This window comes from Gracilinanus agilis, chromosome 4 (assembly GCF_016433145.1).
Source record: "Gracilinanus agilis isolate LMUSP501 chromosome 4, AgileGrace, whole genome shotgun sequence".
NCBI classification, from domain to species: domain Eukaryota; kingdom Metazoa; phylum Chordata; class Mammalia; order Didelphimorphia; family Didelphidae; genus Gracilinanus; species Gracilinanus agilis.
In genome coordinates, this window is record NC_058133.1 from 263,017,848 (window position 1) to 263,030,561 (window position 12,714).

General features: G+C 48.1%; 1 protein-coding gene across 1 annotated transcript in view; it reads right to left on the minus strand.

The window, feature by feature from the left end:
- Positions 1–1,938: 1,938 nt before the first annotated feature.
- The window catches only part of TULP1 (TUB like protein 1), a 14,291-nt gene continuing 3,515 nt past the window's right edge, over positions 1,939–12,714 (minus strand). Inside the window, exons 3-14 of the mRNA XM_044674276.1 lie at positions 12,554–12,683; positions 12,175–12,321; positions 11,039–11,182; positions 8,967–9,080; positions 8,747–8,863; positions 8,315–8,415; positions 6,859–7,029; positions 6,478–6,590; positions 5,556–5,664; positions 5,268–5,366; positions 3,911–4,082; positions 1,939–2,072 (exon numbers count right to left, since the gene is read on the minus strand). Of these exons, the coding sequence (XP_044530211.1) occupies positions 1,939–2,072; positions 3,911–4,082; positions 5,268–5,366; positions 5,556–5,664; positions 6,478–6,590; positions 6,859–7,029; positions 8,315–8,415; positions 8,747–8,863; positions 8,967–9,080; positions 11,039–11,182; positions 12,175–12,321; positions 12,554–12,683 (1,551 nt within the window). The remainder of the gene's footprint in view (positions 2,073–3,910; positions 4,083–5,267; positions 5,367–5,555; positions 5,665–6,477; positions 6,591–6,858; positions 7,030–8,314; positions 8,416–8,746; positions 8,864–8,966; positions 9,081–11,038; positions 11,183–12,174; positions 12,322–12,553; positions 12,684–12,714) is intronic.

Consider the following 12,714-nt stretch of genomic DNA (forward strand, 5'->3'; position numbering starts at 1 on the left):
GTGGGGAGGGGGTTGGCAGGAATGTGCGGAATGAGCCGGGCTGGAGCGGGAGGCGCCGGGCGCGGAGGAGGGAGCGATCGGGGCGGAAAGTTTGTGCTGAAGAGACGGAGCGGGGGGGCGGGAGCAGTGGAGAAGGAGGGTGGGGGGCGGAGGAGAAGGAGGCGGGGCGGAGAAAGGCGAGGAAGGGGCGGGCAATGAGTAAGATCCACCTCCATTGGGGGGGCCGGGCAGCTGCCCCATCCCCCTCTTCTCTACTTTGGCCTCCAGAACTCCCAAATCTTCCCGCGTACTCCCTCCAGCCACTCCTTTCAAGGACCCCGCCGGGAGCCTTCGATCTCCAGCTCGGGTGCGGGATTCAATAGCCCTTCATCTCTTTTCTGCCCCACTCTCACCAGCGCCCCCTCCAGGCTTTGGAGCTCAAGGTGGGGGGCGTGGCCTTTCACTGAGGGCGTGGTGTCTTGCCTCGAGGGCGTGGTCTCTGACCCAGAGTCCATCCAGCACCGGGAGGCGGGGGCTGGCCGCGACGCGTCACAAACCAAGATTCAAAGGGAGGGACTTGAGATCTTCAGGGTTAGCAGTAGCATTCCCACTCCTAACCCCCGAACCGATTTCCTGAAGGGTCTTCAGAGTTTGGCTACATTTAATGGGAAAGTCAAGTGACCTCCGTCCTCCCCATATTCCTTAAAATAGACTGTACCCCTTCCCAGAGCTGAAGCCCACTAGGTTCTCTCTCCCCCGGAAGCTTTGGAGACCCTCGCCTCCAGCCTCCGATCCTGGGACTCAGCAGTTCAGGTCCCGCGCCCTCCGCCCCACCCTGGCGGCTACTTCAGCCTCGCCCCGGGCCCGGTTTGCCTGGTTCTCCCCGAGTGTCTGGTTTCTCGAATTTCCCATTTCCCACTTTCCCCCCGGCTCTTCCAATGTCTCCTCCACCACTATACCCTCCCCTTTGTCCGCGCTCTCCGTAGCTCCCCGAAGTGGGAGACACTAGGAGACTTCAGGGAGAGGGTGTGCAGGTCTATGTTCTAAAGGGCCTCCCTTAATTTTCAGGGTGGATGGGGCTAGAAGGAACGGGTTGGGAGGGATGGGGTCAATTTAAGCCGCAGAACTTCCCGCGGGTCCGGCAATGAGGTCGGGTCCTCATTCTCAGCTCCCCCTTCTTATACCGCTTTCACTCTGCCTTCCTCACAGCCCTCTTTCCGTTCGCAATCCCCCCTACCCTCCCCCCCCCCCCCGTACCCTTCCTCAGTGAGCATTCTGCTCACCTCCAGGAAAATTGTTTTATTGAAGGGTATATCTCCGGCAAGTCAGCCCCCTCAATCTTGCCCCAGGGAACCCAGTTCAGAGCCCTGGTGCAGCTCGAGAGGACGGGGGGGGGGGGGGGGGGAAAGAGAAAAAGGGGAGGGTGGTTTAAAAATATACAACCCCAAACTGCTCCCGGACAGGAAGTTACTGGAAGGGAGGATGGGAGGGGGGCACGGGAGGGAGGAAGGGAGAGAGAGAGAGAGAGAGAGAGAGAGAGAGAGAGAGCACTACATCCAGATGTGCAGCACCAACTTGAGTCCAGATGTTCCTCATCTCCTCCCAGCTGTCTAGGTTCCTCTGCTTGTCTCAGCCAAGAGCTGGCAACATGGGGGAGGGAGACTCCAGGGACGGGTTCCTCAAGGAATTAGGGTCAGTAGTATTGGAAACAGGGTCAAGGATCATTAAGGGAGTGGAACTCACATCAGGGCTCCAGGAGCAGAGAGGTCGCTTCTGTGAGGGTTCCTTTCACAAGGACCATTAAAAATAGGTTGGGAGTATCTGGGGTGGAGGGGCCCTTAGGGTTTGAATTTACAAAAAAAGAATTCCCAGATGAGGGAACCTCTAGGCCACAATTTCTGCTGGGGTCGTCTTCCACATAGGGCATAGAGTGTTGGGGCAGTGGGGGTAAGGTAGAGGTCACTCGCAGGCCAGCTTCCCATCAAAGCTGGAGAGGGCTATAGCAAAGCTTTGTAGGGCACAAAGTGGGTATCTATAGTCCAGAGTGAATGCATCTTCTGACACTCGGCCAAACTGCAGCACAATATAGTCAGCTAGAGAGAGACAAAAGAGGGATTGGGGTACCCTGGCTCCTGGCTCTTATGACCTTCAGGGGCCCCTCCACCCCTCTCCCCCCATCCCCTGGCTTGAGAAAGACACAACAGATTCATTGAGACTTCAACTATTAGGGGATAAGGCTATCTCTGGAGTGCCCTCTCCACCCTCGGGTCCAGGACCCATCCCCCAGTCCCAAGAGGTCTTATTCCATCATCAGCCTCCTAATTCATTCCTTCCTGTCATCACCCCCATCCCCAGAACCTCATCCTAGTCCTCCTTTCCCATAGCCTAAATCCTATTAAGCTCAACCTCAAACTCCTTCACTTCAGTCTCACTTCCCCTACCCCTCTAGTCCACAATCTCTTCTAGTCTAAGATCCTCCGGCAGAGTCTAATTTTCTCTCTTTTAGGTCCCCAGCCCCCCACTCTTAAAATATCCTCATCTGTCTGTTCCCTCCACATCCCATCCCCTAGGTCAAGCACCCTCCCTATCCACCCCCAGCATCCAGGGGGACAGGAAGCTACTAAAAATACCCCCAACCACAGCAGACCCTGCTCTAACTGAAACCTGATCTGCTTTAGCAGCTTCCCAAGGCCTTCAGACAGGTGACAGTAGGAACTTCTCAATGGGGGCTGGGGAAAGGGAGCTGTGTTCTTTATTTACCAGGCATAAGGAACCTAGAGCTGTCCCCAAAATATCCCTATGTGTCTACTAGACATTCCTACCCCAATGGGAGGCACCTATCTAGACCTGTATGATAATGTTCATTATTTTTATTGTCTTAAGATCCCTTTTCCCAACTAGGTTGAAAGCTTCTTGAGGGCAGGGTTGGAGTCCTCCATTTGATCCATTCACTGAGCAAAGGTATTTGTTAAGAAACAGTGTTTGGGGCAGCTAAGTAGCACAGTGGATAGAGCAGGAAATCTATCCTTCCTGGGTTAAAGACATACTAGCTGTGTGATCCTGAGCAAGTCACTTAACCCTATTTGCCTCAATTCCTCATCTATAAAATGAACTGGAGAAGGAAATGGCAAACCCTAGCATATTTGCCAAGAAAATCCCAAATGGTGGTGGGGGTGTGTGTTACGAAGAGTTGCCCATGACTAAAACAACTCAACAACAAATTTGTTGGAAAGGCATTTGTATTTCTTGTGTGTGATCAACTATGTTGGGCATTCAGGAGGCACTCAAAAAATACCTTTTTCACAGACATGCAAAAGGATGGATATACACAAGGAAAGTCACAGGGAACAATGTGGGGTCTTTGGAAAAAAGATGACCAGCCCAAATTCAAGGTTGGGATGGGACAGGAACTAGAGACTGATTAAGGTCCAGGATCATCTATCTAGATTCTCTTAGAGGTCATCTAGTCTAAACCCATCATTTTAATTATTTCTTTTAATATCCTTACACTTCTGTCTTAGAATCAATAGTAAGTATGGGTTCTAGGGCAGAAGAGTGTATAGATCAGGCAATTAGGGTTAGGTGAGTTGCCCAGGGTTACATGACTAGGAAGCATCTGAGGTCACATTTGAACCCAGGACCTCTTGTCTCTATCCACTGAGTCACCTAGTTGCCCTTACATCCCTTATTTTAAAGGTAGCAAAACCTCAGAATCAGAGAGGTTGACTTGCCCAAGGTCACACAGATTCAAAGTGGCAGAGCCAAATTTGAACCCAAACACAGAACTGTTTGCAGGATACACCAGATGCCTCTCAAGTTATTACTGTGTTTGTCCTGGATATTGGAGGTGGGTAAAGTGGGAGATGGGGGAGAAAGGAAGAGAAGAATTAAGGGAGTCTGTTTGGAAGTTCCTTAAGTCTAAAATGCTCACGGTCATCCAAATGTATAATCTGGAAGTTCTTGACAGAGGCCTGGGTGACCCGTCCTTGGAAATTGAGGGTATAGGAGCCACTCTCTTCATTCCAGACTGGTGTCTTGTTGTGCAGTTCAATCAGATTCTCCATATTTTTGTTCTGCCAGCGTACCAGGAGCCCATCGCTAGCCTGGAGGCAATAAGGTGTTTGGGGGACAACAAATGCAGAGGGCCTTAGGTACAGTGGGATCATTGAAGCTACTTAGAGAGTATAGGAAGAAGACATAGGGAAAAGGGCAGTATTATAGGATTGGGGGCAGCTAAGTGGCTCTCTAGGGTTCCCAGCGTGAAGTTCAGAAGTCTCATCTTCCTGTGCTCCTTCTAGTCTCAGATACTTCCTAGTTGGGAGACCCTGTTGGCCTCAGTTTCCTAATCTGTAAAATGGCTCAGAGAAGGAAATAGCAAACCACCCCAGTATCTGCTAAGAAAACCTCAAATAGAGCCATGAAGAGTCAGACAAGACTTTAAACAAATCATAGGATTTAGAGCTAGAAAGGACATTCATTCGAAATCATATAATGATTCTACTCCAACACCCTTATTTTATAGATGGGGAAACCAAGGCTCAAGAGGTCACCCAAAGAATAAATGGAAGAGTCAGCATCTGAACCCTCAGAGTCCACTTCCAGCATTTATTCTATTAAACAGTCCTGCCTGAGAGGTCATGCAGGTTTTGGATCCTTTTGTTGGTTTCCACTTTGTGTGCTCCAGAATCTGCTCGTATGCTTGTTCAAATGTATATCTCTAAAGAGAATGTCCTTGTGAGAAATGTATCTCCAGTGCATGTGTCTGTATATATTCTTTGTGAATCTGTCTCTCTCTACTTGTGTGGAAATGGCAAAGCATATTCCCTTCCTGGCCCTCCATTTCTTTATCTGTGCTCCATGTCCCTGTGTCCTCAAAAGCATGCCTGTGGGAGGGGGCTTTGTCAGCATGAGGCTACTCCTGGCCAAATTGTGAAAAACTCAATTAATTTATTATTCTGAGTCACATAAACAGCTCCTGGCAGGGTGCTTTGCACACTGTAGACTCTCAAATATCTGTTGATTTTCTTTTGAATTAGTATTTAAACAAAACCCCAAACCTGTGGTTGTTTTATTGCATTCTGTTTTTAGTTCAACCAGATGAAGATGAATTCGGGAGTTTATGTGGTTTTCTGAGGGTGTGTGTGAAGGATCAGAGGGGTTAAAAATACTGGGCCAGGTGCCAGAGGGCAGCAATCCCTTCCCCTAGGGTCATCCACAGAGCGGGAATACTTCTAGAGCAGGGGGCACAGGATAGGATAAGATTCAGAAGGGAGATAGAGATAGCTCACATTTCGGGGCCGAATTGGGATCCTCTCGCTTTCTGAGCTCATCCCTGGGATGATGACTGTCATTCTTCGGGGTCCCCGGAAGCCCAGAACGTTGGTTTCCTAGGTTGGAGATTCTAGTCAGTCTGGTCCCTGAGCAGACCTGGGATGGAAAGCAGGGGTATGCGGTGCTTTGGAGTAGGGAGCTGGGGCTGGATGTTTGCTATAGGGAATTCCTGGGTGGGGACAGAGATGGGCTAAAGGATGGAAGCCAAATAGTCTGAAGGTCTAGAATGGAAGCACAAAGCTCACATAGATGACAGCTGCCATCTCCTGTCGGTAGGTTCCCACATCTGCACCTCCTTGATGGGGATTCTTTCCATTGTCAAACACAGTGAATCGGGACCCTATAAGGTTGGACCTACAACCAAAAGGCAGAGCTGGAGATGGGAGAGCAGAATCTGGGTAGCACTAAGGTTGTGGGGGGTAGGGGTGGGGAGGGAAGGGGGCTTAAAATTCAGGGAGTTGTTTGGAGGACTGGCAGGTGTGTGTGTGTGTGTGTGTGTGTGTGTGTGTGTGTGTGTGTGTGTGTGTGTGGTGGTCCTTATTCCCCTTCCCTCTATTGTCCTTTCTTACCATTACCCGGTGTACCAAATGGTCCCTAGATCTGAAAGCAAAAGGGATTCCTATTTCTAGATAATTGAGGAAAAGGCATAGGACCCCCCCAGATCTAGTTAACTGAGGAAAATTTATCTGACCCACTATGGCAGACTATGTTGAGGATCGGAAAAGAACATGAATTATATAACCTGGACACGTTATAGAAATTACTTTCTGGAGATAGCCTAGAAGGCTCCTTGCTTGGCCCCTCTGTTTCAGGCTTCCCCTTTATTCCCATAGTTTCAGGGAAGAGAATATGTGAGTTTCTTTACATGTCTGTTCAAGGGGCCCCAACCTGCTCCTCCCTATTTCTGACCCTTGCCTAAGTCACCTTCCCCACCCTTTGCCCTGCCCAGTCAGGTTGCCTAACTGCTCAGGACTCACAAAATAGAATCACAAAGCTAGAAAGGACCTTGGAGCTCATCCAGTCCAACCTGTCCTTTTATTGATAAGGGAAGGGATGTGACTTGCCCAAGGTCATACATCTAGTCAGAGCCAGAATAGAGACCAAGTCTTCTGACTTCCAAGCCCAATGTTCTTCTATTATACCACACTGCCCCCTATGTACACACACCTGAGCTTGCCAATGAAGTCTTCCCCAGTCCGGGACAGATTGGTGGGGTCTACAGAGATGAGATAATTGGCTGTCTTGCTCCGTTTCCGTTTTCGGCCAGCTAGGAGGAATACCTGGGACAGGAAAGGGAAGTTGGGGGAGAGAGAGAAGGGGTTTGTGTGGGCAGGAGGTTTGGAATCTGTGAAGGAGCAGACAAGGAATGAGAGAAGGGGAGGAGAGGGAGTCTCATTCCCTCACCTGCAATGCCTTGGACCTGTAGGGTTTCTCATGCCCCTCCTTGGTCTACTGTCCCTGGCCCAATTCTAGGTCTCCTCTGTCACCTCTTAGTCTCTTCTTTTCCCACTATCCCAGCCTCCCCCCATTCTTCCTTCTATTCCCCACCTTTCGGTCACTGTCCAAGTGCAGGTAGTAGGAGGGGTACAATCCCCGGTCCATCCCCTTCTTGTCACGGGTGACCCGGCACCGAACAGTCCTGCCCTGTGGGGCTGGGCGCAGCACAAACTCCTTGGGGTCGTCCACTTCGATGGGGGGTGAAGGGGGCCTTTCCTCCTTCTGAGTCAGAGGATAGCCGGAGTGTCAGCAGATCCCAATTCATTCAAGATTCTGTCTCAGGATTTCTAATTCCCCAGGCATCCCCTACCCAAAGTTCCTTGCCCATGACTCTTGAGGGGGCCTGTCCTTGGAAGATAAAAACTGGAGAAACCAGCTATGCTGGGTCTGAGTCTCCCTTCAAGTACATCACCTCTCCCTGGGCCTCCATGAAAAACAAGCAAAAAAAAACCAACAAAAAAAAAAACATTCCCCCCATCTCCTAACTCTTTTGGTTAATTGTAGTTCATTAAGCTTGTTGGGAAGCAAACAATGAATTTAAAATTTTCCTTTTAAAAAATCATTTCCCCAAATCTTTGTTATATATGTGGATGCATGTATAAGAGCACGTGTAACAGGGTCTATTAGTGGGTCTGTGTGTACAAAAATGCACTCGTGCCCATGGACGTTTACACACGTATACATTTTTCTGGAGTAATTCTGAAAATAGCTTGTCAATGGATTATTCTATGGCTCCAGCCTACAGCCAAACTCTTGCATTTCCAGACCCAAACCGGACTAGTTTACCATTCAGTCCATAGTTCTCTCCCCCTATTAGGGGGTAAACTCCTTGAGGGCAGGACTAGTCTCTCTCTTCTATCTGTATCTTTTGCACAGTACCTGGGACTAGGAAGGGATGGGGCTGAACTGTAGTTTTATTGCTATGGGGAAGTTCCAGGTGAGAGACTTCCCCTGCCACTGCAGGAGGGCACTTTCTCTCCAATTTATTGTCTTAGATGAGAGCATGGAGAGGTTGTGACTAAGCCAGGGCCATCCAGACAGAATGGGGCAGGTGGGAACTAAACCCAGACCATCTTGGTTCCAAAGCTGGCCCTCTATTCTCTATCTCTGAGCTAGGCTCCCTCTCATATGTAGTAAATACTTAATGAATATATTTTCATTCATTCTGTGTATACCGTGCCTATGTGTGTATATAGCTCACATCTCTGTGGTACCATACTTTTGTGCCTGAGTGTGAATGTGTCCAAATAGGAAAAGTATTTGCATGGTGGGGGGATACTTTGTCCCCATTGGATGGTTGGACTCCAGAGGGCAGGTAACTGGAGGTCCTGGGCTGTTCTATTCCATTCTGAGTAGGGTCCCATTCTGAAATGGACCCTGCCCCCACCCTTAGGATCCCAAGTTCCTTAAGCTACCTGAAAACCCTCTAAAAATCCCCAAACCCCCTAAAATTTTATCCTCTCTGCCCTCTGAGGCAACCCTTAATCCAACCCCCCAGAGATCCTACCTTTGGGACTTTCCCTTTCCCTTTCCCTTTCCCTTTTCGGTTGCTGTTCTTGGTTGTTGCCTCTTCCTCCTCACTCTCAGCTTCTGGAACTTTGGGGGAGGCTGGGGATGGGATAGAAAGTGATTAGCTTCTTCCTAGGTACCCCATCCCTACTCCAAGGCAGTGGAGTCCATCTGTGGAATTAATTACTCGGGGAAGAAGAGAGGGAACAGTTCTGATTTCTCCCTCAGGTCATTATGGCACTCACACTTGATTGGGCTCTTGGGGAAACCTTGGATGTACCTCTCCCTCCTCCTTCCCCTCACCCCAAAAGTCTTTACTCTTCTGCTTCTCAAGCCAGATGTACCTGACCTACTGACTTTGCTGTTACTGGAGTGAAACAAGATGGAGGTAATCAGGGAAACCTGGGTGGGAATGTGGGGTGTTCCTCACCTTTCTTCTTCAATGGTTTTTCCGTAGGGCCACCTCCTCCAACCTGGAACATGGATCCTGGAATCTTTTTGTTTCCAGTGGGTGTTTCACTGGAGTCCCTTTCAGCCTCACTAGATCCTGGGATTGGGGAGAGGGGAGATAACCAAAATGGTAGAGGCATATTTCCTTTCCTCCACTCCGGTACTCTGGTCTTAAGGATGAGAGGGTAGGCAGGTCTCACCTTTCTTCTTGCCCTTTCTTATCTTAGGCTCTTCCCCAGAAGAAACTCCTGCTGCTGCCTCCTTCTTCTTGTTTCGAACAGCTTTTCGAAGAACAGCAGGGCTTTCCAGATCTCCTGGAGATTATGGGTAAGGGGTAAAGAAGGATTAAAAAGGAACTGAAAGCTTCTGGCATTCCACAATCCCCAGTGAGACTGTAAACTCCTAGAGCAGGGAACATGCCCACCATGTTATAGTGCAAAGTTCTGGAGTTAGAGGTTCTAAATTCAAATCCCAATCTGGTGCTTATTGCTTTGAGCAGATAACCTCCTTGAGTCTCAGTTTCTCCATCTGTAAATGAGATTATTAGACTCCATGATCTCTGAGATTCATTCTACCTCTCTTGTATTTGCGACAAGACTTGTCACTGTGCTGGACATTCACATTCTATGAATTAGGTACCTATTCTGAGCAACTTACTGTGCTGGGCACAGTAGAGTGGGGTAAATGCTTGATAAATATTTGTCATAATTAATAATAGTTCATATTTTTGTGGTACTTTTAAGTTTACAAAATGCTGACTTTACTCACAACCATTCAATGAGAGAGGTAGTACAACTGTTAGGTCCATTTAATACATAAAGAAACTGAGGCTCAGCTAATCCTTATTGCAGCCTAGATTCAAGCCTATGTATATATATGTTTATATATATTAACCCATAGTTCCTGTCTTAGTATCATTCCTTTTTTATTTTATTTTATTTTTAAAATTTAAACCCTTACCTTCTCTCATAGAATCATGAAGAGCAGTAAAGGCTAGGCAATGGGGATTAAGTGACATGCCCAGGGTCATCCTGCTACGAAGTATCTGAGGCCAGATTTGAACCCAGGTCTTCTGGACAACTCCAGGCCTGGAACTGTATTCACTATGCTACCTAGATGCCCCTAAGTCTTGGTCTTTTGATTTTCAAGTACAATACTCTGCATTACACCAAAATACCTCTTCTCAGTCCTATCTACTAAGCCTCTGAGTTCTAACTCAAATCTCACCTTCTCTAAATACAGTTATTGGAAAGGATCCTAGAAAGACAGGATCAGAGAATTACAAGTGGAAAGGATCTTTGAGGTCATCTGGAGCTCCAACTCTCACTTTACAATTGAGGAAATTAGGGTCCAGCAATGTTAAATGACTTGTCCAAAGTTGCCCCAAGTGGCATATGGGCATAATCAGGATCTGAACCCAATTCCTTTGACTCCAAATCTAACATGCCCTCTCTGTTCTTTGAATTTCTTACTTATATGTTGTTGTTCAGTTGTTTCGGTCGTATCTAAATCTTCTGTGACCCTATTTGGTGTTTTCTTGGCAAAGGTACTCATTTGCCAATTTCTTTTCCAGTGGTCAACAGAGAGGTTAAATGACTTACCTAAGATCACACAGCTAGGAAAATTCTAGGCTGAATTTGAAGTCAGGTCTACCTGACTCCAAGCCCAGCACTCTATTCCCTGTACCACCTAGTTGTTCTGAACTCCTATTGATGGTCATTTACTATCATATGGACTTCTACCTATATAGTTTTCTTTGTTTTGACCAGACATTTGCCAGATTGGTATAGGGAGGTCCAGCTGACTTACTCATATTTTAAGTTTTAGGTTAAAAATCCTATATTACACTTTAAAACGTGTATGCATTGTTAATATATGTATAACCCAGATCAAATCACCTGCCAGCACTGGGAGGGGGAAGGGAAGGGAGGGAGGGAGATGTTTGATCATATAACTTAGGAAAATTTCTGTGGAAATTTGTTATTACATGTAATTGGTAATACACACACACACACACACATATATGCATATGCATTTTGGTTCCCCAACTAGAAGGTAAACTCCACAAGGGCAGGTTCTCTGCCATACACCAATCTGGATCCTCACAGCACAATTTCACATATGGTATTTTTTCAATATTCATTGATAGATGGATTTGGCTGAATTTTTCTCCATTCTTAATCCCTTCTTTTTATTCCTTCTGTCCTCCAGCCTTTTTTACCCTTCCCTCTATTCTTCTTTCCTCATCCTAAATTTTTTTCTACCTTCTCACCTTGGGGCTGGGCACCCTTTCCCTTCTCATTTCCATCTGTTTTCCCTTTGAGGACTTTCTTGGAAGGTTTTAAAAGAGAGACTTTCTCTTTCTTTTTGTCTTCCTCTTCCTCCTCGTCCTCTTCCTCGTCCTCTTCTTCTTCCTCTGGGAATGGACACAATCTCATTATGTGGGATGTTCCTTCCCTAACCAATCTATTCTGGGGAAATGGAGCCCACGGATCCTAGAGAAAAGGCCTGGGGCAAGGGAGTTGGAAGAGAATTAAGCTCTGGTAGAGAGAGGGTTCAGAAAGGAGGGATGGGGTTCTCATTTCCTTTCTAGTTCTCAGAGCCCAACCTGAGATCAGAAATGGGAACTTGGTTCTATGATTATGTGACTCTGTGTGTGTGCTGGGGGAAGGTACTGTCTTAGGGAAGCATCCTTCTGTTTCTTTATGTTTAGCTTTGATTTTGAAGATCTTTTCTAGCTCTAAAATATTACCTTTCCCCTCCTCTCCCTCTGTATGTCTCTCTGTCTGACTCTCCTCTCCCCTTCTCTATTTGTATTCTCTCTGTTTCTTTTCTGTCTCTTCTCTCACTTCTTCATTGTTCTACTTGTTTTTTCTTTTTAGTCTTCTTTCTATCCTTTTCAGCTCGTTCCCTTTCGATTTTTTCATTTCCTGTCTCTGTCCTTTCTCTTTTCTATACAGCACTCTTCCTTGTCTCTTGTCTCCCTCCTCCTGTCTCCTTTCTCTTTTGTACAACTCCTTCTTCTTTTCTGTCTCTTTTCGGCCTGTCCTTTGTCCTGCCTCTTCTCTTCTGTCTGTCTCTGTCTGCTAGTCTCTCGGCCTCTCGCTGCCTCTTTCTCTATCTTTGTGTCCGTCTGTTGTCTGTCTTCTTTCTCAGTCTCTCCGTCAGTCTCGGTGTCTTCAGTCACCTTCTTTCCGTCTCTCCCTGTCCTCTCTCTATCTCTGTCTCTCCCTATATCTTTCTGTCTTATGTGTCTCGGTCTCTATTTCTCGTGTGCCATTCTTCGGTCTCTTTCTCTCGGGTTCTCTCTCATCTGTTAACATCTCTCAGCCCTGCTTCTCCTTTCTATTCCTGGGGCCCCCTACTACCTCTTTCCATCATCTTCAAGGACTTCAGGGAGGCTCTCACCCTCCTGCACGTTTGGGGCTCGGGCTACGAGGAAAGTTTCCCCTGGACTTGGCTTCTTTCTCTCGGGGTCCCGGATGAACTTGGCATAGGGATTCGGCTCCGCAGGAGGCTTGAGCTGCTCATCCCGCCGCCGCCCCTTCCTCCCGGCTGTGCAGAAATATCCATCGCTATCAGGGACAGCGACCCAGGTGTCGGGGAAACACTCCCCTCCTCTCCCCGCAGCAGCACCACGTCTGCTTCCCCACTCCCGCGTCCGAGGGTCAGTGTGTATGTGTGTGTGTGTGTGTGTGTGTGTGTGTGTGTGTGTGTGTGTGTGTGAACTCCCCATGTCCTTCCTTGGGTTTCAGCCCCCAGCCCTGGATCCCAGCTCCGTCCTCACCCTGCGGTGGCGCCCCCCGCTCGTCCCCACGCCCTGCGGCTGCGCTTCTCCGGGGTTTGGCTTCGGCGGGGCTGGGGCACTCCTGGGTCTCAGGCCGCTTCTTTCTTGGCTTCTGCCCTGCGGCGAGACGCTGCGGGACGGGGGGTGGGGTGCAGGGGGGG